Source organism: Thamnophis sirtalis, unplaced genomic scaffold, assembly GCF_051295495.1.
Source record: "Thamnophis sirtalis isolate CommonGarterSnake01/CBP01778 unplaced genomic scaffold, rThaSir2_p1.2 scaffold_3, whole genome shotgun sequence".
NCBI classification, from domain to species: Eukaryota; Metazoa; Chordata; class Lepidosauria; order Squamata; family Natricidae; genus Thamnophis; species Thamnophis sirtalis.
Window position 1 is genome coordinate 76,324,007 of NW_028261383.1, and position 26,001 is coordinate 76,350,007.

Genomic DNA, 26,001 nt, shown 5'->3' on the forward strand with positions numbered 1-26,001 from the left:
CTGTGCTGCTTATGGATGGAAATTCTGGTTCTTCGGATTGCTGTCATTAAGCAAATAACCACAGTCATTAAATGAAGGTGTCATGTGGTCACCATATACAACCTCCTGCTGGCTTCCCCATTGACAATGATTGAGGATATTTCTAAGTATGAGGACCTGCCACAACTACCTACATCACTGAACTTCAAATGGTTGCTGAACTAGTTAAACAAAGAACAGCTGTCCTTTTTGATAAATGTTTAATTTCCCCTTAAACACTGATTTTTAAATCACAGTAAATGGACAGTGGTATTTATTTTGAAATTCCTTTGATTTTTTTTTTACTGATAAAAGCTTGATCCAGCTCAATGTTATCTATACTCACTTTCCATCAGCTGTTCACAGGGTCTTTTCTGTTTCCAAATTCCTTTTTACCTGAATATATATTGCAGGCAAAGCATGTATTCTAACATGGATCATGTTTTTCTCTAATATCTCACACTGAATGAAGACTCTGAATGTTACTTGTGGAATCCAAACAGGATAAATGTAAGATGCAACATTTGTACTTGTAGATACCAAGTTACTGTTTTAGTTGGCTAAGCTATAGAATGGCAATAACTATGTTTTATCTCTTCACTCCAATTTTGCCTCTGTTACAAATGGTTTGCTGTGTGACACGCATTCTGTCTATCCATGTCTTCTGGGTCTACGTAGAAGCCTATGGTTAAGAATCTTGCTTTCTGTGTGCTGATATGTATAGTCAGGTCTGTGTTATATTTGGATTACCAAGGAGGAGTTGGGATGCATTTGGAGGCCAAGCTCTAAAGGTAAAAGCAATATATATCTTTTATACAGGATTTCTGTGCAGTTTAGATGAAAGAATAAATTATCTTCTATTTAAGGTAGGCAATAAAGGTTTAGAAATGCAAATGTTCAAATAAGGAGCTAAAAGGAATGCTAATTTTTACATTCACATATTCAGAACAATCTTTTTGAATGAAATATGTATTCAGAAAGAGTAAACAGCATTTAAGCCCGAGATAAGCTATGTTTAAGCAGAAGGAATATATTTTCAGGGAGAGAGAATTTGTTTACTAGATATTAATATAAAACAAAAAACTAGAGAAAGTTGAATTTTATTCAGAGGTAGTTACAGACAGTGCCAGGATTTGGACAGCATGTGGAATAGCAGTTCAGGTTTTGGAGCAGAAAGAGCTTGATTCTAGTTTACCACAAAAACTCATGTAGCAACAGAAGCTTTTTTGCTGAAGATCCCCCCCCCCCACCAAGTAAGAATAATTGTCTAAAACAATGCTTAGAAAATCGAATATATATATTTAATAATTTAAGAGTTGGTTAGAGGAAAGAAAAGTGCATACTTTCTAATATAGAGATATTATAGCAGTTGTAGATGTTACTATAGCAATTGAGATTTGGGATTTTTCCAGGGCTAAAACAAAACATACAAGACCAGTTGCATAACCCTTTCCTGGGTTTTAAAAAAGGATTGCAATTTCCAATGCATACTGATGGTCCTCAACTTACTACCATTTTAGTGTCTGTTCCAAGTGACATTGTGACATTGATAAGTCCTCGCATTTATGACTATCGCAATGTCCCCACAATGACATGATCAAAATGTGAGTGCATGGCAACTGGCATATGTTTACAATGATTGCAATGCCCCACAGTCATGTTTTATTTGTAACCACCCCAGGGGGCTTCTAGCGACCAAAGCCAAGTGGGGGAAACCAGATTTGCTTAAACACAGCATGATTCACTTAATGATCGCAGCAAAAAGGTTGTAAAATCAGACATGTAACTCATTTAATGTCAATATAGCTTAGCAACAGAAGTTCAGTCCCAATTGTGGTTGTGAGTCAAGGGCTGCTGCAGCAAATCTGCACACTTTTTTTTAATGCTTCTATTATTAGTAATAGGGATTACACCTTCTGATTTTTTTTCTTAAATACTAAATTTTTAGATACTTTTTATGTAAAATAATTATTAATGCCTGATTTTGAATTCATGATCTCTTTCAAAAATCTGGAGACTGTATGCCCAAAATAGCAAGTGAGATTGTATGTATGTATGTATGTATGTATGTATGTATGTATGTATGTATGTATGTATCAGTGGTGGGTTGCAGGCGGTACGCCCCAGTGCGGGAGTACTGGATCCAGCCCAGATCACCGGGTACTGTTCCGGCATGGTGCTTCAGGTAGGGCCTACCCGCCCTCCCGAGCTCCTTACCTGTGCTTTAAGCCTGTGGTGCATACGGCGCCTGCGCAACGCTCCACCGAGCAGCTGGATCATTGCGGAGGCTTGCGGAAGCGTCACAGGCAAGTACGATGCATGTGCGCGCTCTGCGCGTGGCCATGTGGGTGACGCCGGGGCCATTCCAACCATACTGGTTGGAACGGAATCTGGAACCCACCACTGGTATGTATGTATGTGTTTTCCCATATATGGATATTTTGAGCTGCCTGTTTATCCCTCAATCTAAGGTGTCTCAAAAGTCTACAGTAATATGAAGATCAGTTTCCGGGACTAAGAGGAATTTAAAACTAAAGATGCTTTAATGAAAATATAATTGACAGTGGCAGTTCCTTTTATACAGTTTACCAATAAACTTCCATTATTCAGATATAGTGTGAAATGTGTAGCTTGAGAGGTGGGCTAATCTGGCCCTTTCTTTGTATGGGAATCTCCTTGGCCTCCTTTGGTAGAGCTCAACGAAGTTCTCCCTACCATTTGATATGGCTGTAGTTGCTAATAGGAACAGAAACTTGCAATTTCATCTAGAAGTTAAACCTCCTCTTCCCCCAGGGATCTTGATGTTTCCCTACTCACAGAACCAGAAAACAGTGTCTAGATCATCTACAGGGGGGAAGCTTTTTATGTGAATGCATGTGCAGTTCTTGTGGTGGTTTGTGGAACTGAAAAGGTGGTTTACTTGGTGACAAGAGATGTACTGTGTAACAACTTAGTATTATTTGGTAACTATAGATTAAAATTGCTCTTTCTGCTTTTAATTTATCAAGTGAGATGACTGAGAAATAAGAAAAGATCAGTTCCCACTAACGTGTATTGTTGGATTACATTGCCAGTCTGAATAGAAATGTTAGAAATGATTATATTGGGGCGTTCCATTTTATGCTTGGTTGTAGGGAAGCAAAGTACAGTGATGTGAATATTTAGTATTTTGAAAAATAATTGGGCAATTAATTGAGATAGTTTTTATTATAAATGCCACTTGTACTGAAGACCCGTAAGGTTTGGCTATGTTGTTAATACATCTTAATGAATTTACATAATTGTTATAGCTTAGCCATTTGCACAACTGAATTGCATTTTAAGTATGACATGTTTTTGGAATGTATGAATCACATTCATCTTGATATATCAATGCAGGGTGAGAAGATGTAGTCTAATGAATAAGATGAAATGATTCCTCCTTTGTCTTTTTAAAAAAGCAGTTATTCTCTTGTTGAAAAGTAATGCTAGTATGACACCGATTGACATATTTTCTTTTACAATTTACAGTTTATACTGTTTTACAAAATAGAATTTGGTTGTTGAATAATTGGAGGAAGGGTCAGCAAGAACCTTTTACTTTGAATGGAAAATATGGGCATGTCTTTTGAGTAGTTAGGGGACTGGAGGCTAAAACATATGAAGAAAGGTTAATTGGATATGTCTAGTTTGATTAAAAAAAAGGACTAGGATTGACATGATAGCACCATTCCAATATCTCAGGGGTTGCCACAAAGAAGAGGGAGTCAAGCTACTCTTCAAAGCACCCGAGGGCAGGACAAGAAGCAATGGGTGGAAACTAATCAAGGAGAGAAGCAACCTAGAACTAAAGAGAAATTTCCTGACAGTCAGAACAATTAATCAGTGGAATGACTTGCCTCAAGAAGTTGTGAATGCTCCAATACTGGAGGTTTTTAAGAAGAGATTGGACAACCATTTGTCTGAAATGGTATAGGGCTTCCTGCCTAAGCAGGGGGTTGGACTAGAAGACCTCCAAGGTCCCTTCCAACTCTGTATTCTGTTATACTGTAGTTTTTCTAAGCTGGAATTCTGATAGAATGGATTATAACATATTTTATGCTAGTTTAAGATAATTATCTTATCTATTATGCTATGCCAAAGTCATTTACTAGTACATTGTTCAACCAAATTAAAGATGCCCAATGGGTCAGGAACAATACAGTTGAAGGGAGCTAGTGATGGTGGGCAGGTTTCAAATTAAATTCATTGAACTTTGAATCAAAGAGAATTTAATCAGTGGGACAAGTTAACTATGAGTTTTGATGGACCTGAAGTTCAATAGTCAGGATCTAAACCCCTAAATGTAGATTATCATTGATGTATTTCTTCCCTCCCAATTCATTGTGGCCTAGTGATGAGGAGTATAAACTAAGCCCCATATTAATTGTGTTAAATTATGTTTAAAAATCATGGCTCTCATTATGTTTATTGTTGTCAGTATATTCAGCACTGTTTTGATTGGTTGACATAGATAAAACTTTTGATCTATCATTTAACGCAGTGTTTTTCAACCACTGTGCCGCGGCACACTAGTGTGCCGTGACATAGTGTAAGGTGTGCCGTGGGAAAATTACTTTATATATAGTCAATATAGGCACAGAGTTAAATTTTTTTAACATTTTCTAATGGTGGTATGCCTCGTGATTTTTTTTCATGAAAAAAGTGTGCCTTTGCACAAAAAAGGTTGAAAAACACTGATTTAACGTATGTCATAGTTCTTTTAGTTTAGATACTGTATTAAGACACTATAACTGATTGCAATATATTATTTTAGCATTTTTATAAAAGGTGCAGATTTATTGCATTAGTTGTAAGTGCATTATAAGCAAAATAATAACTACCATTACAACTACTACTATACAACATTTGATAGAAACTAGAGAGGGACTTTTCTACACTCTGTAAATGTAATGCTAAGAACGTGACCTGGAATTCTCTCTCCCGGTTTGCTTGTTACCCAGTTCCGGGTTTTATCCTTCTAATGGGGCTTCGGGCATGTCTTTTCAGGAAGAGGAGGAACAGGAAGAGGATGATGACGAAGATGAAGATGATACTGATGACCTAGATGAGCTGGACACTGATCAGTTGCTGGAGGCTGATTTGGAGGAAGAAGAGAACAATGAGAATGCAGGTGAGGATGGAGAAAATGACTTCTCCCCTTCTGATGATGAGGAAGTGGCCAACCTGCTGGAAGAGGGAGACGAAGGAGAAGATGACGACTCTGATGCAGATGAGGAAGTTGAGCTGATCCTTGGTGATAGTAAGTATGCACAGGTCTTCTAGAAATTATTTTGATTCTACGTGATTTATGTAGGCCAATCTAGCCACAAAGTAAAGTGTGACAATAAGGGAGAAAGCAACAAAAACAGAAAATTATGGCAATACCATAAATAACAGGATGAATGATTGTGTGCATTTATTTGATGTGATTCAATCAACTAGGGCCAAAAGGATTATAAAAATTTAAAAATACTGAACTTTTTGTTGAATGCAAAGAGGGCGCATGCTGTGCTTTCTGACAGGGAAACCAGTTCTAGAACATGGGGATCAGTGCTGCCTAATCCTTGTCCCATATGCAGAGGAGAGACTCTCAGCAAGCCCTCTCAAGAGGTTCATAATCTGTGTTGGCAAGGCAGGCCTAAGATAAGCTAGCATTGCGTCAGACAAGGCTGCGTGGATCATTACCAGCACTTTGAATTGCACCCCCTTCTTTGGTAGCTATTAGGATCAGTGTTGCCAGATTTTTAAAATATTTTAATCCCATCTTTATTATTTTTATAAATAATTCAAGATGGCATACATACCTATTACGCTTCTTTCTCCTCCTACTTTCCTCACAATAACAACCCTGTGTGGTGAGTTGGGCTGAGAGAGTGACCAGCCCAAAGTCACCTAGCTGGCTTTACTGCCTAAGGCAGGACTAGAATTCCCAAGCTCCTGGTTTCTAGCCTGATATTTTAATCACTATACAAAACGGGCTCCACCCGAGTGCCACAGTATTTTTAGCTGAAGAGCAATTCGGTTTTGGGAGGATTTAATCAGAGCTTATTTCAGCTTATCCACATTCTAACTGCTTTTAGATATAGGGTCAGGTTTTCCATGGTATCTACAGGTTGGCCAAGGGTGGCAATGTATTATTAAGTGTCTTCGGAAACCAATGATGCTGGCAGATGTGTCCTTGGTAGTTTCATATAGATCTTAAATAACATAGTAGAGAGTACCAAAGATGGAGCACCCACATCCTTGATAATAATTTTGCCTTTTCTTGGGAAGAAGATATCCTTCCCTTTGTCTACTTGCTGTGTCTTAGCCCAATCACTATTAATTTTGGACTAGAGAAAGCTATATTAAACATCCAGCAGAGGAGAGTCTTTGACTTGAACCTGCCAAAGATAGATTGGGAGTCTCAGACTATTTGCTATTCCAAATAATTGAGCATAAAAAGATACATACAACAGCATTATTCCTGAAGGTGTTGAAGGGGAAGTTCAGTAACACCATGTATTTCAAATGCCTCAATTTGGAGACCACTAAGACTGTTTCAGCCATCTTGCTATGTTGTTCCTTGTACTACATTTCACACTCTAGCATTTCCCTCCTGAAGTGCAAGAGATGTTCTTTCTATTGGCTGATTAAATTACAAAAATCTTCTTGAGAGTTGTTAGGCTTTGTTTAGTTGTGCTTTCTGCTAGAAAGTGCAAAGTTTGAAATGAATGGTCTGGTTAGCTATGCCTTGGGCCAGGCAAACCTTTTTTGGCTCGCGTGCCATAAGCGGGGGGAGCGCAGAGGAGTCATGGGTGGGCGTGCCACACCTATAATGCAATGTGCAACCCCCTTGCGTTCATGTGCACATGACAGGCACCCCCCAATTTTTGCATGCTTTTTTCGCCCTCCCCAGGCTCCAGAGGGTTTATAGGAGCCTGGAGAGGGCGAAAACAGCCTCCCCTGCCCCCCTGGAGGCCCTCCAGAGGCTTCAGGAGCTTCCCTGAAGCCTCTGGAGTGCAAAAAAATGGCCCTATGGGCACACCAGAAGTTCAGGTACGGACTTCTGGTTTCTTGTTGGGTTGTTTTTTGTCCTCCGGAGGCTTTAGGGAAACTTCTGGAAGCCCCCTGAAGGCTCCGGAGGACTTAAACTGGCCCCACGAGCAAACCGAAGTCCGTTTTCGAACTTCCGATTTGCCTGTAGGGCCGGGGTTTTTTTGCGCTCTGGAGGCTTTAGGGAAGCTCCTGAAGCTTCTGGAGAGCCTCCGGGTGGTGGGCTACTTTTGCCCTCCCCAGGCTCCTATAAAGCCTCTGGAGCCTGGAAAGGGCGAAAAATGGGTTTAAAAAGACTGAACTTAGCTGGCCAGCGTGCTATGTGCGCTGGCCAGCTGACATGGCAACGCCTCGCGTGCCCTGACAAATGGCTCCGTGTGCCCCCTGTAGCACGGATGCCATAGGTTCGCCATCCTGGCTTTGGGTGAAAGACTAATCTTTTTTTTTTTTAATCTGTAACTCCTACATATTAAATAACTCTCATTATTGAGTTATTTTGTATTCATTTTTTTCTTTGTTTATTGACCATAAATCAGTGTAACACTAGTCCTGATCATAATAGTTATTAAAAAGATAGCAATGGAAAGAATGTGCAATAGAGGAGGAAATTAAAGGCATGTGATTAATTAAAATGTCAAAGGAAAACAAGAAAACCAAATGTCTATTTTGAGGTATGTGAGGAGGAAAAAAATAGCACAATAATTCCCTGTCAAATATGACATAGCTTTTTATTGCTTTAAGTTGGTCTGGGAATTTCTGGTAAAATGTTCCACTTTGTATTACCTTTTTGTTGTTGTTGGATTTAAAAAAAAGTTTTAAGAAGGATGTTGCTGGGGGCTTTCCTAGCCTCTTCCACTCGAGTGCACAAATGGAATTTTATCTCGAAAGTTTTTCAATCCTGCATATAAAACCTCTGGATGGATCACCAAATTCTGCCTGAAATGAGATTTATTGGTATAGCTTTTGAAAGTATCTTTATATTTTTATGAATCAAAAATAGCACTCTAAAACAGGGGGGACAAATTTGCGTCATCATGGAGGCATCACATGATGTATTGCTACTTCCTCCCCTTTGTTTAACCAGGCATGGGCGTGGCCAGTGCGTAACACATCTGGCCTGTGGGCCACAAGTTTGATAGCCCTGCTCTAGAGCATCCTTTTCCATGAAAAATTCCAGGGGAAAACTGTAACGATTAATTAATAACAATGATGAAAACAAAATAATAGTAGTGCCAAATTCTTCATGTTGCAAATGATTCGGTCGTAGAAATTGAACATTTCTCTCTTCCAACAAAACCACAGTATAAAGTAGGGCTGCACTGGTTGGAAATTCTAGGATGGGAATAGATTGGGGAAAGACCATAAAATGTGTTGTTAATGTCTTCATTCCTTTCAAGTGTAAACCACCTTTTCTGTATCTCTAACAAAAACAAGAAATGTTTCATAGCTGTTTAAATTGTAGTATTTCATGTGGACAAGGTCATCTTGATTTATCAAGCCTTGATAACTGAATATTTTTAACAACTCATTGGTCACCTTTGCAGCCGACAGCTCAGATAACTTGGATCTGGAAGATGACATAATTTTGTCTCTGAATGAATGAGGCGCAGTCTTCCTCCGGGACTTTGGCAGCAGAGGAGCTCCCGACTCGGAAGCCAGGAGAGCCAATCAAGAGGTGAACACCGAGCACCCTGTCAGCTTCTTCTACTTGGCAGAAATCCAGTCCTTCCAGTTTTCAAGTGGACAGACATGGGCTCAGGATAGGCCCAGAGTCTTTCTACAGAGACCAGGGGTTTGGCCTTTATTTTCTCTGCCTTTTTTTTTTTTTTAGTCATTTTTTTTTAGGCCAAGACACAACTTCTCCAGGAAGACTTCTGAAGATATTTCACAGTATATTTTCTTTGTATAAAGTTCTTTCCTAAAGAACAGAAATAGTTTTATATGAGACAAACAAGCAAAAAAAAAAAGGATAAAAAAAACCAGGCAGGTATTATAAAGAAGGTGTGACTTTGTAACCTTCTAAAATTTAATTACCCAACTGGATTTCTGGGAGATAAAAAAAAAATAAATAACAAAGGGCATTTTTACTGAAGAGTGGGGGGGAAATGAATCATGGATTGTGAAACAGTGGACGAGTGATTTTTATTTTGAACATGATTTTTTTAATGGAGTTGTTGCTACCTGCTGTGAAAAGGTCATTTATTTTTGGGGGGTCCTATGCCTCTTGTCCTGCCTAAAGCCCAGTGAGGGCTCCTGCTGCAGGAGCCTTGGTGGAGGCCTGAAGGTCCAGTTTGATCTCGTTAAGAACCCGCCGTTGCTGGAGATGAAGGACTCTGGCTTGCAAGTCTCCCTCCACCTATTGCCACACACCCCTTTCTTTTTGACGTTGGCATTTTTAATCCTCTCCCCCCCCCCTTGCCCTTCTGCCCTCTGTGAAAATTAAAAATTGAAATCCTTTTTCTTCAATGTAAATTGTATTTATTAAAAAAAAAATAAAAAAATGAGATTCAAGTCCTGTCTATTCATAACTCTGAGCTCCTGTCACATTGCTTGCCACCTTGTTCCAAGAGAAGATAATGAAGGCAATAAGTTACTTAAAATATGGGTTATGGAGATAACAAATGCTGCCATATTCATGGGAATATAACTGAAGTACAATGCGTAGTCTTTGAGAAACATTTGAGAGTTGTGCTCTCTGGACTTCTTTAACAAAAGAGCTCACAATGAACTCTTACCAGGAGAATGGTACTTATGGGAGAATTCTGATCTCCAGTTGTGCATGGCCAACGCCAAGATAATTTGAAAACCGAAAAAGTGAACTCTTGCAGAGTTTTCCTTCCATTCCCTCCCTCCCTCTACAATTAAATCTAAAATTACAGCAACAGTAAGATTGATAAATAATGCAAATACATAAAGATCTATACAGAGGTTGGAGCTGTTGGCTTCTTGTTTCTGGTCTCTGATGTACTTACATTATAGCATCTCTACAAATTTTTGCAGTAGCTCTACAATGTAAATCAGCATTTATCTTCCACTTTGTAGATAAGAAGTCAAAGCCAAGCAGAGTTTATAGCTCATTCTTAGACATTGCTCCAGCCTTTTTGAATTAAAAACGTTGAGCTTCGTATGTACTGAGGCTTAACCTATGAATAACATCGTTTTTAAAAGTTCACACATTTCCTCTAGTTAGCTTATTCCAAAAAAAATTATTTTAATAAATGAAGATTTTAATTGATTCTGTTTAAAAATTGCATTATGAACACATTTGTTCAATTGACTAGTACTACGGTCGGAAAGCCTGCTAGACATGCCTTGGCCAGACATGGGTTTAACTTAGTTCCAGCAAAATGCATATCAGCAGACTGCCTTAATTTTTTTATTTGGCCAAGAGTGGTGCCCCTCCAGTTTTTTTCTTAATAGCTGATTAATCTGGTTTGTATTAATGCGCACGATTAGTCAATCAATGAAATGTTCAGATTTGCTTAGGTGATAATCACGTTCAGTTTAACTAATTAAGATATAGGCAAATTGCTTATCTCAGTTATATAACTGATCTAAACCTTCCTTAAACTTGCCAAATACAAATATAAACAATATGATTAGACTAAACCACATTGCACATTGCAATGCAATATCTAAGGTTTATTCTCTACCTATAGCCATAGTTTAAAAATGTTGGCTTTATATAAGCCACTATACCACCATAGGGTAAAAAAGAAATGCAATTTGTTAGTTAGGAAGAATTAATAAGTGATATGTGTCGTACTAGTATATTCCTTATTCAATACAATACAATACAATACAATAGCAGAGTTGGAAGGGACCTTGGAGGCCTAGGCAGGAAACTCTATACCGTTTCAGACAAATGGCTATCCAACATCATCATTTAGTGTTTGTTCATAGAAGAAGCTTAACTACAAGTTGTAGATACAGTCGATTTTGTAAAAATGAAGATATGAGTTTGTTACAAAGCCACTATTACATGCTAAAGCCAACAAAATATTTGAAATTGAGAAGGTTGTGTAAACTACCAACCCCTAAAAGTAAAGCAAAAACTTCAGAGAGCTGTTTGTACGTTGAAAACATTTGTTCACAGCCTAACCGGACTTCGTTAAACTTTCACCTAATTTGAGCAGATTTACAATCTAGGATCTCAAATGAAATAAATGTAGATGCATGGTGATTAAAAATGCCAGTTTGAGGTAAACAAAATTATGGAATGCTTTACAAAATTGAGATAATTACTGTATATCTTTACTTCTATTTACAGTAGTTTCCTTTCTAATGCCTTCTAGTCATTGTTGATTCCTGGTAACTGGACAAGTTCCTGTACTTTTCTTGGCAAGCTTTTTCTCAATTGCCATTGGCTGACTGAGTGACAGGCCAAAGGTCACCAGGTTAGCCTTGTGCCTGAGGAGTTACTAGAACTAATGTTTCCCCAGTTTTAGCTAGGGCCTCTGTACTTTCTACTTAGCTTATTTCCCAGGATCAGGTCGTCGTCAGATTTCTTAAATACCGTATTTAAAACCATCAAGATTTTGAAGAGGTAAACTTTAAAATATAGTTTTTGCACTCTGCAGGCCTCCCAAAGCCTCTGCATGCCCCCCCCTTTTTATTTTTGCAAAAAGCAGGGCGTGCAGAGGCTTTGGGAGGCTTGTAGTGCTCCTGGGGGACAAAAACAAGCAAAAAACAGCCCATTTTTTTTTGCAAAAAAACGGTGTGCAGAGGTTTGGGGAAGTTTGTAGAGTGCTGCTGGGGGCTGGGGCAAGAAACTGCCTATTTTTGCTCGTTTTTGCTCTCCCTAGCAGCACTTTGCAGGCCTCCCAAACCCTCTACGTGTCCATTTTTTGCGAAAAATGGGATGTGCAGGGGTGAGGTTTCGGGAGGCCAAAAATGCTGTATTCAAGTGTATAAGATGCACCCAGATTTTCACCCTCTCTTTTGAGGGGAAAAAGGTGTGTCTTATATCCAAAAAATACGGTAATTGCTCATACTGTTTCACATCAATAATACAGGGATTGAAGTATAGAAGCCCAAGTAAATGAAATACACTTCATTTTATGTAGGTTTTAAAAAAGAAAAATATGGGTTTAAAATTTACCTCATGGTTATTAATATTACTATTATTTGTATGGCTGCCCAACTCTGGATGGCTCACATTAAAATATACATTAAAATATACATATAAATATTTGGAAATAGCACAAAACAGTTGCCACTTCATGTTATAATATAATTTGCATAGTTTTTAGAAACCTTTTCCCCCAGAATTGATTAAAAAAACTTCTTTAAAGTCTATTTGCAACACCTTTTATGATTTTCAATGGTTGTACGACAGAAACCTTTCATTAAAATTATTTTCTCGTTGATAGTAGAGAGTGATTTGTTCACGCCAATGCAGTGGGTATCCTGTTTACAGCAATATAATTACTCTCAACACCATTTAGCAACTTCTATGCAGTAAATTACTGTTACTTGAAATATTCAGGAATATTACCACTGTAAAATTGCATATCAATATGTTCTCGTGACATGTGTTTTCACATTTTAAAGAATTAGCAATTTAGATACAAATGCCTATGACATTGAAAATAAGAAAAACCTTTAGAAGAGCAATGTTTATATTAGATAAACCTATCTTTTTCAACCTTAATGTTATACATTACAACTCAAGAATTTTCAACCAAATGTTTTGTAGTCCCAGCACATCTAGTTTGAAGGAGTCTGATCTCAGTTCCAAACTAGCTGTTTGAACAAGCTTAAGATTTTGGAGTGTGACAATGCTCTTTCTGAGCAAAATCTTGACCTTCAGAGTATTGAAAGCATTCAAAAGAATGGGAAAAGAGAGAGTAGGAATAGATTGCACAAAGTATAGCACCTGTCCTTAGTGTACTTCTTGCTATTCTATGATTCATGTAGCTGCTCAATCATCTACAAGCCTTTCTTCCAACTACCTTCCCATTCTTTTGGGAACGTTTCAAATTTCTTGAGAAGTGAACTGCAACAGTGAATTCTGAAAAGTAACTAGGTTTACAGCTATTTATTAATTGCGTAAGTTAGACACAAGGGAGCTAACCTGGCTGTAGAAGGGGGAGGATTTCATTACATGCTTTTTAAAAAGAATATACATGACACTCCTCACAGGACTACTTCACAAAAAACTATGAAAGTAGTATATTCCAGCAATAGTTATATGCGAATTCATTTGCAATTACAATTTCCAGTCTAAGGTAAAATAGATTTATATGCATTACGTACAACATAATTGTCTGGTAAAGGGTATAGACAAACTAAATCCTGCATTTGTACAGTTGTGATAAGAGTGCTTCAGAATACATCCAAGTAGCACATACATTTGCCTAGCTCCCTTGGATATAAAAAGGGATGCAGTTTAGAATTTGATAGTATTATATAAGATAGTACAAACACTATAAGCAGGCAATTTGTCAAGTTTTGTCTTTTATTTTTGCTGTATTAACTGATGAAGGAACTGAACAACACAATCACATAGATGTTGTTATCAGGTCCTACTCAAGTGCCTGGTTATTTGTCTTCCTGAGAAGCCCATAATTATTACTAGACAGGATATTTAAGAACAGCTTTCAGTTTGCAATATTATAATCAATCCAACAATCAACACAATCAAGAGGAAGAAAAAAGCCCCCAAGGTGCCTCATATTTTTTTTTATTGCACCAAGAGTTGCAGAGAATTAACTGAAGCTTTTAAGTTTTACACAGCTGTTCTTTGGCTAAGACCACCTTAAAAGCTTTCATCCACCAGGAAAAGGTTGGTCTGAAGGATACACTGACTTTTGTCTTTAAAAAAAAAAGCACTAGCTACCTACCACTGAGGAAAGAAGCAACCAGGCTTCAGTTATTGAAGAAATAAAGAGAGCACAAAACTGGCATAATAGTGTTAAATAGCAGTAGAGTGGAAGAACTGAATTTGGTAAAGTCATTAGCTGTTATATTCTGGAACACAGAGCCAGCCACTGGCAGACTACAGAAACCAGGACACTGCACAAAATTAAAAAAATCCATCAGCGAACAAGGCTTTACTGACAACTTTCCATATATTTTTTAAAAGTAAGAACACGGCAGACAGTGTCACATAGTAAAACAAAATGGGATTCATTAAAATGGGTATTAAAAATATTAGAAACTAATACAATTGTAGAATTCAGTGGGAGGACTCTTAGGGCCTCACTCAAAATAATTGGCCTTAAAAGCAACCAGGCAGTGTGAGACATAAAGAAAACACAGAATCAGAACAAGGGGATAAAGAGGAAATGGATACAGAGTAAATACTAGGCAGTGTCTTTGACTATCACTATCACCATATGTTCTTCTTCTAACTTTCCCAATGTTCTTAGGGCGGACTGGAGGTACTGCTGAGAAAATTCACAAGGAGGAAAAGCATAAAGCATGCCTGTGCTGTCTCTGCCCTTTGCCCCTCCCACAGGAAGGCTGATGACTCCTGCAGCCTGTTTTTGTTTCAAGTAAGAGACCAGGTTCCTGAGAAGCCGTCTTTGTAAGCCAGGCTCCGCCACTGGGAAGGTCCCTTCAGCACTTGCTCCTTGAGCAGCCTGGGTAGCTAGTAACACAGCATAGCCATTAGGGCTCCCTTGCTTGATGCGTCGAGTTACTTCATCCAGTTTGGGTTGATCCAACCGAAGTCTTTGAGCAATCTTAAGCTGTGTTAACTTTCCACCAGACAAATGGTCTTTCAGAAGCCCGTTGATGACTCCCAAGTCTCCTTCAAGAATGTGCATAGATGTAGGGAAGCAGCTGTTTTTAAGGACAAGTAGCCCATTCCAAGCAAGCTGCAGGGTATGGGCATAATCGGATAACGTTTTTAACTTCTTTGTTTCAGATTTGGGCTCTTCATGAGCCTTTGATTCAGACTCACCAGTTCGGTGATTGCGTTCACTGTCTCTTTTTTTAGGCTGAGGAGGATCAGAGGTTTCACGGTGAGGTTTCTCCTCTAATGCATGTCGATTATTCTGCAGCGAGTTATTTTGTTCTTTCTCTGTGGTAGATTCTGTAGTGTGATTCTCCTTCCGAACCCGATCTGGGCTGCGATCTGCTCCTGGCCCACCAGCCTTTGTCCTGGCTCTCTCCTCATATGGCGAATGAGTAGTCCTCCCACGGTCATTGGAAAGGCTACGACGTTTACGCCTTTCCTCCCAGGGCTTGAGAACACTGCGATCACTATCGCTGCCCCAACGTTCTCCACTCCGGCTGCGTGCTGAACGACTGTATGCCTCCAAATTATTTCTGCGCTCTGCATTTTTGAGAGAGCTGGCCCAATCGGCCTCTAGAAAGCTCCTTTCCCTGTCTGAGTAAAGGAGATGAGGAGGAGTCCTATCCCTCACCCTTAAGTCTTGCTCCAGACTCCTGTGTCTGCTATAGCTTTCGGGGAGTAATTCATAGTGTACAGGAAGTGGTGCAGGTTGATACTGCTGAGGATAGCGGGCTTCCTCAGCTTTAGCAAAATCCACTCTAAGTCTCCTGTCTGGACCGCCCAAAGGAAAGCCTCTCATTTGTGCACAGGCAGCTTGAGCAGCATCCAAACTCTCGTACTGAATATAAGCAAAGCTGTCCCCCTTTACGTAGTCAATAGTCCTAATGCTACCAAAGCGATCAAACTCCCTAGCAAGAGCAGCTAGGGAAGTACTTGGACCAAGGCCACCAACCCAAAGTCGGGTAGTCGGGTTGGCTTTCCCATAGCCAATTTTGATAGGGTTTCTGCCAACAACCCGCCCAGACATGGCAACCTTGGCCCGATGTGCCATGTCCAGGTTTTGGAACTTAAGAAAGGCATAGGCTCCACCTTGACCCCGTGCAGGCCTCTTGATCACCACTTCCTCAATGATACCGTATTTTTCAAAGGCACGCCTGAGTTCCACCTCAGAGACATTGTGATCAAGATTGCCAATGAAGAGATTCCGGGTAGCTCTCTGGTCATCTTCTGGCATTAAATCCTCCTCAGCCACCAAGGGATAGCTGTAAGGACGGCCCCGTTCATCATATAACCCATAGTAATCCAGCACCCTTTCCCTTTCTCGAGAAAGTCCCAAGGCAACAGCTTCCAAGGCAAATGCTGCTGCTGCAGCTTGAGCGTGTCGAGGTCTAGGCTCTCTCAGCAAAGGGCTGGCAACAGGAGACAGCGATCTCTGTTTATATGGATAAACACCATGGATAGGAGGAAGAAATGCCAAGGGTTCAGGAGAGGGGGTAGGTGGAGGAGTACGGCTCCGGCGGCCCCCTCGCAGGTACACAGGCTCCACCTTCAGAGGCCGATCATAAAGGAGAAGCTGCCGGGCTCTGGCGTGCCGTCGAGCATCACGGGCATCTGCCGGGTGCCTGAAGTTAACGTAAGCAACACGGCCAAGTTCAGGTGTGTGGGACAGCTTGACGCTAATGTCACTGGCACCGCCGCTAGCGAATCTCTGGAACTGGCGAAAGAGGCCATCCTCCAGCAGTTGGTCAGGTAAGGCTGGGCCCAGGCCACTCACTAGCAGAGTCTTGTAGTCGCTGGAGCCAGGAGGCTCACCTGCCAGAGTCACCCCTGCCGGCAAGCCAAGGCCAGGGGCCAAAAGGAGCGACGGGGCTGCCACGGGTGGAGGCCCACCCAGAAGCAAGGAAGGGGCGACCACCGCCGCAGCGGTCACTTTGCTCTTGGCGAGCCCCAGCGCCCGAGAAGACGAGGATGGGGTAGGCGGGACGGCAGGGGCCGCGGCGGCGGCGGCGGTTTGGCTGCTGCTGGTCCTGGCGCTAGAGGAGGCTGCGCGGTGGTTCGAATCGCCTCCGCCTCCCGGCCGCTCCTCCCCGCGATGGCTCCGCGAGCTGGAACCGCCAGCGGCAGGCTTGTCCCGACTGCTGCGCGACGAGGCGGAGGTGGAAGCGGATGACGAGGAGGAGGCGCCCGAACTCCGGTGTGGGCCCCGCCGGCTGCTGCTGCCGCCGCCACTGCCGACACCGCTGGCGCTGCTCTCGCGCTCTCGAGGCCTTTTCGTGGAGGAGGCGCCACGTGTGCCCCCGGACCCGCCCGGGCTGGAATCCCGCTCGGTCGCCCGCTTCATGGCTTCAGGGCCCGCGATTCAAGAGGCGCCTCCGGCGGCAGCTGCCATCTTGGACAAAAGGGAACGAGCGAAGGCGGCTCTGCCCAGTTGCCGCGCCGTGCGCTTCTTCGACGTCATCATCCTGCGCCCATCAGCGTTAGAATTAGGCGGCGCGGGTGGCTGTCTCGCGCCGTGCTCCTTTATCGCCCCGCGAGCGGCGTCCCGCCTGGATCTCTGTGGCAGACGTTCGCGCTGGTCTTTTTGCGCCTGCGGACCAGGGAGCGGAGCCGTACAGCGGGCGACCGAGGGCTGGGAGCATCGGGTCAGGACTCCGAGGTCAATGCGCTGCAGGTCGCAGACTTAAATACTGCCAAGCCTTGGCCTGGGGGATTGGGCGCTTGTTTTGATATAAAACTGCAGTGATAGCCAGTTAGAATCGCTAACTTAGAGGCACACAGGCTTCAGCTCCAAGTACTGTACGCAACTCTCGGATCGCCAGAATGGACGAGATCATAAAGTAAAAGTTGTGTTACGGCTTTTTAAAAACAAGAGGAATGGTCAGTTATTATGAAGGCAGTTATTAAACTGATCCGACAGAATTTCACTTCCCGTTTTTTCTAAACGACTGATTCTTTCGGAGATGTACCGAATTACTTGAATAGCTTGCAGCTGCAGTTTCAAGCCTATTAAAAGGGAATTACTATCCTGTTTAATGAAAACAGGAACGACCTTTTTCAAAAGTGTTTTTTACATCAGTTAAAGTTTAGCAGGACAAAGTAAAATCTAGTCTTTTTAGTTTAGCCTGTCTGTCATGCAGACACTCATAACTTAATAGGCTCATTTAATTTCTTCAAATAAGGTTTGTAACAATTTGTGTATGCTGCTTTCAGATTCAATTTCAAACGATTCATTGCATGTAGGCCATCACATCCAATCTTATAAATTCTAATATAAAAAACCTTATAAAGACCTGATCGTCAGGTTCACAACACCTATTTTTCAATATTATTTCAAAATATGTATGAAATAAAAGTAATAAAAGTTCCTGTAGAGATGGCTTACTGTTTTCCCATTAGTTTCCGGTGATATAACATTCTGCAAAATGTCCTGTCCAATAGCTGTTCCCTGCCAAACCTGTCCAAATCATCCCACATCAAACAAAGGAACTGGAACTCCTGTATATATTTAAAACCCAGAGGGGCTTTCCTGAACAAAACTAACAATTCTGAACAGTTGTCTCGTTTTGTAACACCTCAGTGTTTTCACACTTACATTAGTCAAAAATAAAGAAATTCTTGTTTACAACGATGTTTTTCTCAAAAATGAATCACACGGATTTAATTCCATCCTGAGCAGAAAAAAACTTAAATTGATACAATCTGAAATGCCGGTTACCCAGAACTAAGAGTCAGCACAACACAAGTTGCTTTAACAGTTTATATTATGTGCATCATATGAAAGTAGAACTCATCCTCTTTAAAAAAGTGTACATCAGTATATCTTCCCCTTCTGCCACTGCATATTTGTAGTTGAATAAGAAAGGATTGTCATATGTACTGACAGTGGAAATAAAGACAGAATGGACACCTTTCTTATTCAGAAAAATTAACTCCTGTGAAAGATGTGCAAGACGAGCACTTAAAATATTTAATTTGGATATGTAATAAAAGTGTTCAGCATTTTAAAGAATGGAATGTAGAAAGACAGTAATAACAGCAAATGCAAGCTATACTGTCCCTTAGGTCATCTTCAAACCATTGTTACTTAGGTACTGCTGGAAAAGTGCAAGATTCAGTCATGACACTAACTAATGCCAATTCTTTTAGTTCAACTGACACTAGATTTCATAACTTTTATTTAAAAATCCCATATGTATGTCAAAGTCTTATAATAAATCAAAAACAATAGAAATAAAAACTTAAGACATAACGAGGCATCTGAACCAGCATTGCAAGAATCCCTTCAATTTGATACTTGAAACCCAGTTAAATAAGTTACAAAAAACAGCTTTCCGGGAAAGAAAAAGTTTAACGTAGTTTGTGTATCTTGCTAATTGATAGAGGTCACTATGGTGGTCAGAGATCTGTCCGCGAACTGGCTGCTTTTGGTGCATATTTAGGCATCAGTTCATTGATTTTACGAATGTAATCTGATTTTTCTGCACAGCCCTTGCATGTTTCACCCCAGTCGTCTAGAATTTTTTTCAATTCTTTGACTCTCAGTTTCTTCAGGTCTACAGTACTCAGGTCAATCTGTTTATCTGTGAAAAAGAAGTACATATTAATATATGATGCATTAACTGTCCAAGTGTTAGATGATTAATTTATATAATCTGTTTCCTGATGCCAATCATTATTCAGCACTTGATCTTGCATATCAAGGTATATGATCTTGATCTTGCATATCATGGTAAGACAATGATGAAAGTTATTCCTCAAATTTGTCCACTATTTCCCCCTTTTTGTATCTTTTGTTGAAAAAAAAGATATACTTACTGGAGATTATAAAAGTATATTGTTATTGTTGGCCCATTTTTTGTCAAAAGAAGGGCATGGATAGCCCTTAGGAGGCTTACAGAGTGCTCCTGGGGTGGGGGGCAAAATTGAGCAAAAAACGCACTGTTTTTTGCTCATTTCTGCCCTCCCCAGCCCCAGGAGCACTCTGAAAGCCTCCTAAAAACTATGCATACATTTTGGTGAAAATGCTGTATTCAGTGTATAAGAGGCACCCAGATTTTCAGCCTCTTTTGAGGGGAAAAGGTGCGTCTTATACTCCAAAAAATATGATAAGTACTCCTCAACTTACAATTCATTTACTACAACAGCACTGAAAAAAGTGGCTTTCGTCCATTTTTCACACTTACAACAACTGCAGAATTACCACAGTCAAAACTTGGATGCTTGGCAACTGGTTCATATTTATGACTGTTGCAGTGTCCAGGGGTAATGTGATAAACTTATATGATTTTCTGACAAGCAAAGACAATGGAGAAGCCAGATTCACTTAACTTACTAACTTTAGCAACTGCACTTAGCAACAGAAATTTTGGACTCAATTGTAATCATAAGGCAAGGACTACTTGTACTAGATTTGGGCTCAAAATAAATTGTTAATGTGTTTTTAGTAGATTTCTAGTATTGTAAAAAATGCTCTTTAAGAGCATCCAAACCTGCAACTGATACAGAATGTGGCAGCACAGGCAGTTATACATGCTCCTAAATCAGCACACATTATACCTCTGCTCTACAAGCTGCATTGGTTACCAGTATGTTTCCAAGTTCAATTCAAGGTGGTGGTAATGACCTATCAAGGCCTACACTGCATGGGGTTAACTAAGGACCTGTCACTGCCTAATTATATCTACCATCCTATTGGGACCAACAGGAGAGGCACTTTATGGGTCCTATCTACAAGAGTGTCATCTCCATGGACCAAGGAAGAAAGCATTTTCTGCTATGGACCTCACTCTATGGAACATCATTCTCCTGAAACTCCGATTGGTCCAAACCTCCTGGCTTTTAGGAGGGCCCTAAAATCTGCTGCTGTTCTTGGGTGTCTGGAAATGGTGAAGGGCTTTTATAATGGCCTGTTGAGCTTATGTAAAGATGGTTCTGCTACTATCATCATAATTGTTTTTTTTAATTATTACTGATGGTTTTACATGTTTATATATTGTTTTAGCTTGCTTTTAATGGACTGCTGTTGTTAACCTGATGTAAGTTGCTAAGACTCATTTCAGATGAGAGGGTGGCCATACACATAAAACATATTATTACTATTATTCCCAAACATTACCAATTTGGTAATGAAATAAGTGTATCTTTTAGCTGATAAAGAATTGTTGTATTTACTTGGAATATATTTTATTCAATGAGGCTTATTCTTAGTATTTTTTCTATTATCTTTATCCTACAGTATTTTCAATGTTTAAACTAGATCTTTTTACTTCTCTGACAGTACAATCACTTCAAGTGATCCAATAAAGCAAAATACTGGAATAGTGATGACAGAAAAATAGATATTCTTCAGAGTTCATTACCACAAAATATTATATCTTAAGGAGGAAACAAATTCATGAAGGATACAAAATAATTCTATGTCGTCTCTAAATCACTGCATATATTTTGAACATTTCTGTGACACTATTACTACATTAGTATAATTATTACTAATACTGCTCTGTGCATGTCTGCATTTGGACTGTTGTGAATAACAAGTAGTACATAAACATACAAGTAGTCTCCCTTGAATCGAGTACTGCTCCAGATGTTATGGCTTTTTATTTGGTTAACAACAGTTTGTAAATGATTAGTACTGCAACCTTTGGGGATGATTTATTAGCTTCGCAGTTTACCCTACAATCCTGGGAGTTCTTGCGGTCTTCCAAATATTAAGCAAGCCCAATCCTATTTAATTTTTTAAGCATCAGCTAAATCCATCTAGCTATGATGAACTGCTGTGATTTGCAAATATAGTGAAGTATCTTTTAGTCTGTGAATCTTAACTGTTGAAAAAATATGTTGTAGTTGGAGGGTTTTCAATGCAACCCAGTATTTCTGTAATGTTATCACTTATTCCATAACCAACATTTAACTGTACTCACCATATTTCAGCTCACAGATCTGAGTATCTTTCTTTTTCAGCTTCTCACAAATCTTCTCAACAGGGATATGATGACTTAGAGGTTTTGATACCTCATTAGTTATTTTGGTGGCTGCATCACTGGTTGCTCCAATGTAATAACACTAGAAGGAAAACAGCGAAAGAAATCAGGACATTTAAAAAAAAGAATCAGGCATCTTTTGAGCATCTATAAAATTTATCAGAAGCATAGATAAAACTCAAAGCAATTCTCCCTTTGTTTTCTGATAGAACACTTCAGCATTGTGTGGTTCTTCCTTTTATTGAAAGCAACTAAAAACTAGGAAGACCCTTGTTTCATTATAAAATATTATAGTGATATATTGTTACTTAGTTTTATTTAGTTACTTATTACTACTGTTAACCTTTTAAAATAAATATTAATGGTAACATTTCTTGAAGCTAAGATAAAAAGAAAACTAGGATGACCTAGTGGCTAGTTTAAGATTATGTGGGAATTCTGCATTCTTTTTTTCCTAAGTTAACAAGCCTTGCTTTAGTACCTAAAGTAAATAAGAACATCTGAATGTAATCAATCCCTTGTTTTCAAACAGATCAATAATTAATACAGAGAATTCAGAAGTGATATTGTTGAATAAAAAGGGGATGTAAGCTTTACTTGTAGTAACTAGTTTTCTCAAAATAAATTAAGTCATTTCAAATCAGGTAACTCCAAGAATACTTCTGGAAACATTGCTCATAAGAACCTAGTTGTAATTTTTCTCAGGAATGTTTTCCATAATTTAGGTGGGTGTGCCAGTTCAACTTCTTTTCTAGAGAATTTACAATCACACATGCTCCATAGATCAAGTAAAATTGATCATTACCCACTGCTTGCATTTACAAAATATTTTCTAGGGTGGATTTGTTTTTCTTGTATTATTCTGTTCCTGTTGAATTTGCTACTTCCTAATTTGTTACCTAATCTAATTCAAAGTGCTAACTAAACCATAAAAAAATCTAGGGGTACAGGCTTTAACCCCTCAGTGGGCAAGACATACCATATTATATATGCTGTTAGTTGGTCCATCTCTATTGCAATGCCTGGGTTCAGGATAAGCGTAATATGGCTGGACTGATTCTTAATGCTATTTCAATGCATACAAAACTATCTTCTGAGCAATGCCAACGTTATTGTCTTTTTAAAAAGAGTTGGATTTTTTACAATTGAAAATGTTAATCTTAAACAACATGCTGCTTGTGTAAAGTTTCCACTATAAATAATTCAAATATCCTTTTCCCATTGGTTCTCAGTAGCAAACTTACTAAACTAAATTTTGTCTTATAAGCAATGTAATATTTCCACCAACTTCACACTGCTTAAAATATGACTAATTGACTGAAAACTCAAAATTTATTATTAATGCTTACAAAACGGTTTTCTTTGCCTTTTGCCTCTTTACAGAATTTCAAAAGTTCTTTTTCAATACTGTTTGGTGTGAACTCAACATTCTTCTCTTGTAGAGCTTGATAGAAGGTTCTCAGGAATGACACACACACTATGAAGGGGAAAAAGACAATGATAACTTTATTAAGAATTTAAAGGGTTTAAAAAATGAAAAAGAACATTAATGCAGAAAATAAGTTACTGGGGGGGGGGAACATTCAGATGATGTATTAGTGTAGCAAAAAGCAGTGGGATAATGTAATATGTAATAGCAAGTACTATAAGCAATAAACATCGCTGCAGCACTCCAGCCTTACTCCATGACATCAAGTATCTTAGTACTTGACTGCATTTGCTCATCTGTAAGCCTTGTTGTTTTTCAAAAAGGAAAAACAAGGCAGTAGGCAAAGTAATGCTTCTTAAACAGAATGAAGTATGGTACATAAAATGCTATCTTGTGAAAAAAAGAAAAATATTTTGTTCATTGTAATTTTGTTAAGTTTATAACATTGTTTTTAAGCCACATAATTTCTATTTATATTATCAAAGTATTCATTTTTAATTTATACTTGGATAGCAGAAATCTTTTTAGTTTTTCAGATTTGGCAACCAAATGAACAACTATGCTCATTTTTTCACATTATAAAAATAGGAGACTTTTAGAGAAAAATAAAATATTCGTATCTCTGTCAGCATCTTCCATTTCCAGACTGTTAAACTTTCCAGAAGGCAAAGGAAAGAAACAGTGTGTCCTTTGAAAGAGAAGTGATATACGATACCACATCTTGCTTCATAGCACGCCCAGTGGTTATAAGAATGAATACACATTCCTTTAATTGTTCTGAATAGTTTTATGTGCTAATAACAAAACCTCTAAAAGATACTGGCTGATCAAATTCCTACTTTTCTCTTTTGAGAGATAGCAACTAAGAGATGCTCGTTTCTGAAATGCAAAAGATTTTAAGGAAAGCTACATACTCTTTCCTAGAAACCATTGTCAGAAATCCCAAATGTGTTCTGATTTACTGCAGTATCAGTGTAGATATAACACATTAAGCAAACAGTTAACAAAATGTAGTTATTTTTGTAATGCTTAAACTACTGAAAAGGCTGTCACTAATTTTAATTCAGGTTTGATCATGGAACAAAGTTAGTGTAAATGAAAGTAACTGACCAACCCAGTATTCACATAGGAAGTGTAAAACAATATAGAACCAGGAAACCATGGACGTTCACTTTATCACACCTGATTTAATTTATTTTGAGTTATTCAATAACTCAGAGCAGTTCAGACAGGGATCCCCATAAAGGGAGGTCGTTTTGGTTTTGACTATATGAATAGCCCCAAATCACTCATGAAGTTTTGAAAGTTAAGAGTGGGCTTGTACTTGGGTTTCCTGGCTCCTAGTCCTACATTATGTAGTACAGAATACCTCCCACCCCCCAAAAGGGAAATACTCTTCAAGCTAGTAATCACTTACAAAAAAAGAACAAAGAAGATCCAGGACTGTCTCTTGCACTTTAGTGATTGACACAGCAGATACATATTCTAGTCGTCTTAAATCCCAAACTCAAGTTTAGAGGAAAGTTAGTTGCACTGATGTCTCTTTACTAGCAGGTGCGATACTAACGCTTTTCGCCTCAGAAAAATGCTGCCTAAGAACTTAACATTTTCCAGAAATCCCAAACTCCTCTTTCTTCTTGCCTCAATCCTGACAGCAGCCCATCTCCGCGAGCCGGGGCCTTCGGATCAGTGGCACTGTAATGGTCCACACCCCTAAATCGCGGCCTTTCCCACTTTGTGAAGAGGCTTCAGGAGGCAACTTCGCAAAGCCGGCTTCCTTCCTTCCAACGAGATCAGGGACACCAAGCAGCGGGCCCCCACCCTGTCGCCGGAAGATTATCATTTTCAAAAAAATCCAGATTTATATTTTGGGCAGGTATACTAAGCTCAACAACAATCCCACGAGGTAGCTCACATCCCTCCCGGGGATGAAAGACGAAGCCCGTGGGAGGCGGGAAAGCTCTGCCCCGATCCACCCTCGCTCCAATGGGAGCGGAGGCGGGTAGGCTGAGGCGCTTTCGGCTCGCTTCTGCCGTTCCCGCTAAAACCAGCGGAGCCCCGGTAGTCCCACGATCTCCACGGCTGACTGTTGCCGCCTCACAAGACCCTCGCTCGGCGAAGCCAAACTCACCTTCGCAGTCTCCCTCGCGCAGAGCGTGGCTGTCTCCGGGGAGCAGGATCAAGGCCAGCGCCGCCCAGAGCCCGTTAGCCGCCCGCATCCTCCTTCCACCGAGCCCGAAGCGACCGCTCACTCGGCTCACACTCAGCCCCTTCACAGCCGGCACCTTGACGACGCACTTGCCGCCCACTCGGAACCTCATTGGCTGCTTCCCCCTCTTTCCGCTCTACATTAGAGGCTTTCGTTGGACCATTCTATAACAAGCCTCCACGCTGCTTCTCTTGGTTGGCCCAGCCGTTTTCAGGACGGGCGAGTTGGCGGCCGCCGATTGGACGAGCTTTTCCGAAGGAAGACGAGAGGCGCGCATGTGCCACTAGGCCGTAACCAATGCCGGATCTCTGGCGACGTGGAACGCCGAGCGAAGGATTCGGGAATCCCAGCCCGCGAACGTTCGGGGCGGCGTTCTCGCGCGTGGCGACGACCTCCTGTTGGCTCCGCAAAGCCAACGCGGAGTAAGGAATCCCCTTGCTCTCGCCCACTCTGGAGTTGCAGCCCCGGACGGTGACTCCCCCGCCCCTAAGTGTGGGAGCCCTCAGTGTGAATGAAGGGCCGCTCTACTGCTCTCATCAAGCAGCCTCGTTGCAAGTGGACC

General features: G+C 40.2%; 3 protein-coding genes across 6 annotated transcripts in view; 1 reads left to right on the forward strand and 2 right to left on the reverse strand.

Moving 5' to 3' along the window:
* The window catches only part of DCAF1 (DDB1 and CUL4 associated factor 1), a 44,368-nt gene extending 35,434 nt beyond the window's left edge, over nucleotides 1-8,934 (forward strand). For all 4 annotated transcript variants that reach the window (XM_087709226.1, XM_087709229.1, XM_087709227.1 and 1 more), the window contains 2 exons: nucleotides 5,047-5,299; nucleotides 8,619-8,934. In XM_087709226.1, the coding sequence (XP_087565352.1) occupies nucleotides 5,047-5,299; nucleotides 8,619-8,677 (312 nt within the window). In that variant the 3' untranslated portion in view covers nucleotides 8,678-8,934. The remainder of the gene's footprint in view (nucleotides 1-5,046; nucleotides 5,300-8,618) is intronic.
* Nucleotides 8,935-13,099: 4,165 nt separating this feature from the next.
* RBM15B (RNA binding motif protein 15B) lies at nucleotides 13,100-17,213 on the reverse strand. The gene has a single exon (XM_014067335.2). The coding sequence runs from the start codon at nucleotides 17,157-17,159 to the stop codon at nucleotides 14,382-14,384; it is 2,778 nt and encodes a 925-aa protein (XP_013922810.2). The 5' UTR covers nucleotides 17,160-17,213; the 3' UTR covers nucleotides 13,100-14,381.
* Nucleotides 17,214-18,561: 1,348 nt separating this feature from the next.
* Nucleotides 18,562-25,525, reverse strand: MANF (mesencephalic astrocyte derived neurotrophic factor). Its single transcript, XM_014067333.2, has 4 exons — nucleotides 25,362-25,525; nucleotides 23,151-23,278; nucleotides 21,742-21,883; nucleotides 18,562-19,398 (listed from the first exon to the last, which is right to left on the reverse strand). Exons 1-4 carry the CDS (start codon nucleotides 25,447-25,449, stop codon nucleotides 19,214-19,216), a joined length of 543 nt encoding a protein of 180 aa, XP_013922808.2. The 5' UTR covers nucleotides 25,450-25,525; the 3' UTR covers nucleotides 18,562-19,213.
* Between the last annotated feature and the right edge of the window lie 476 nt (nucleotides 25,526-26,001).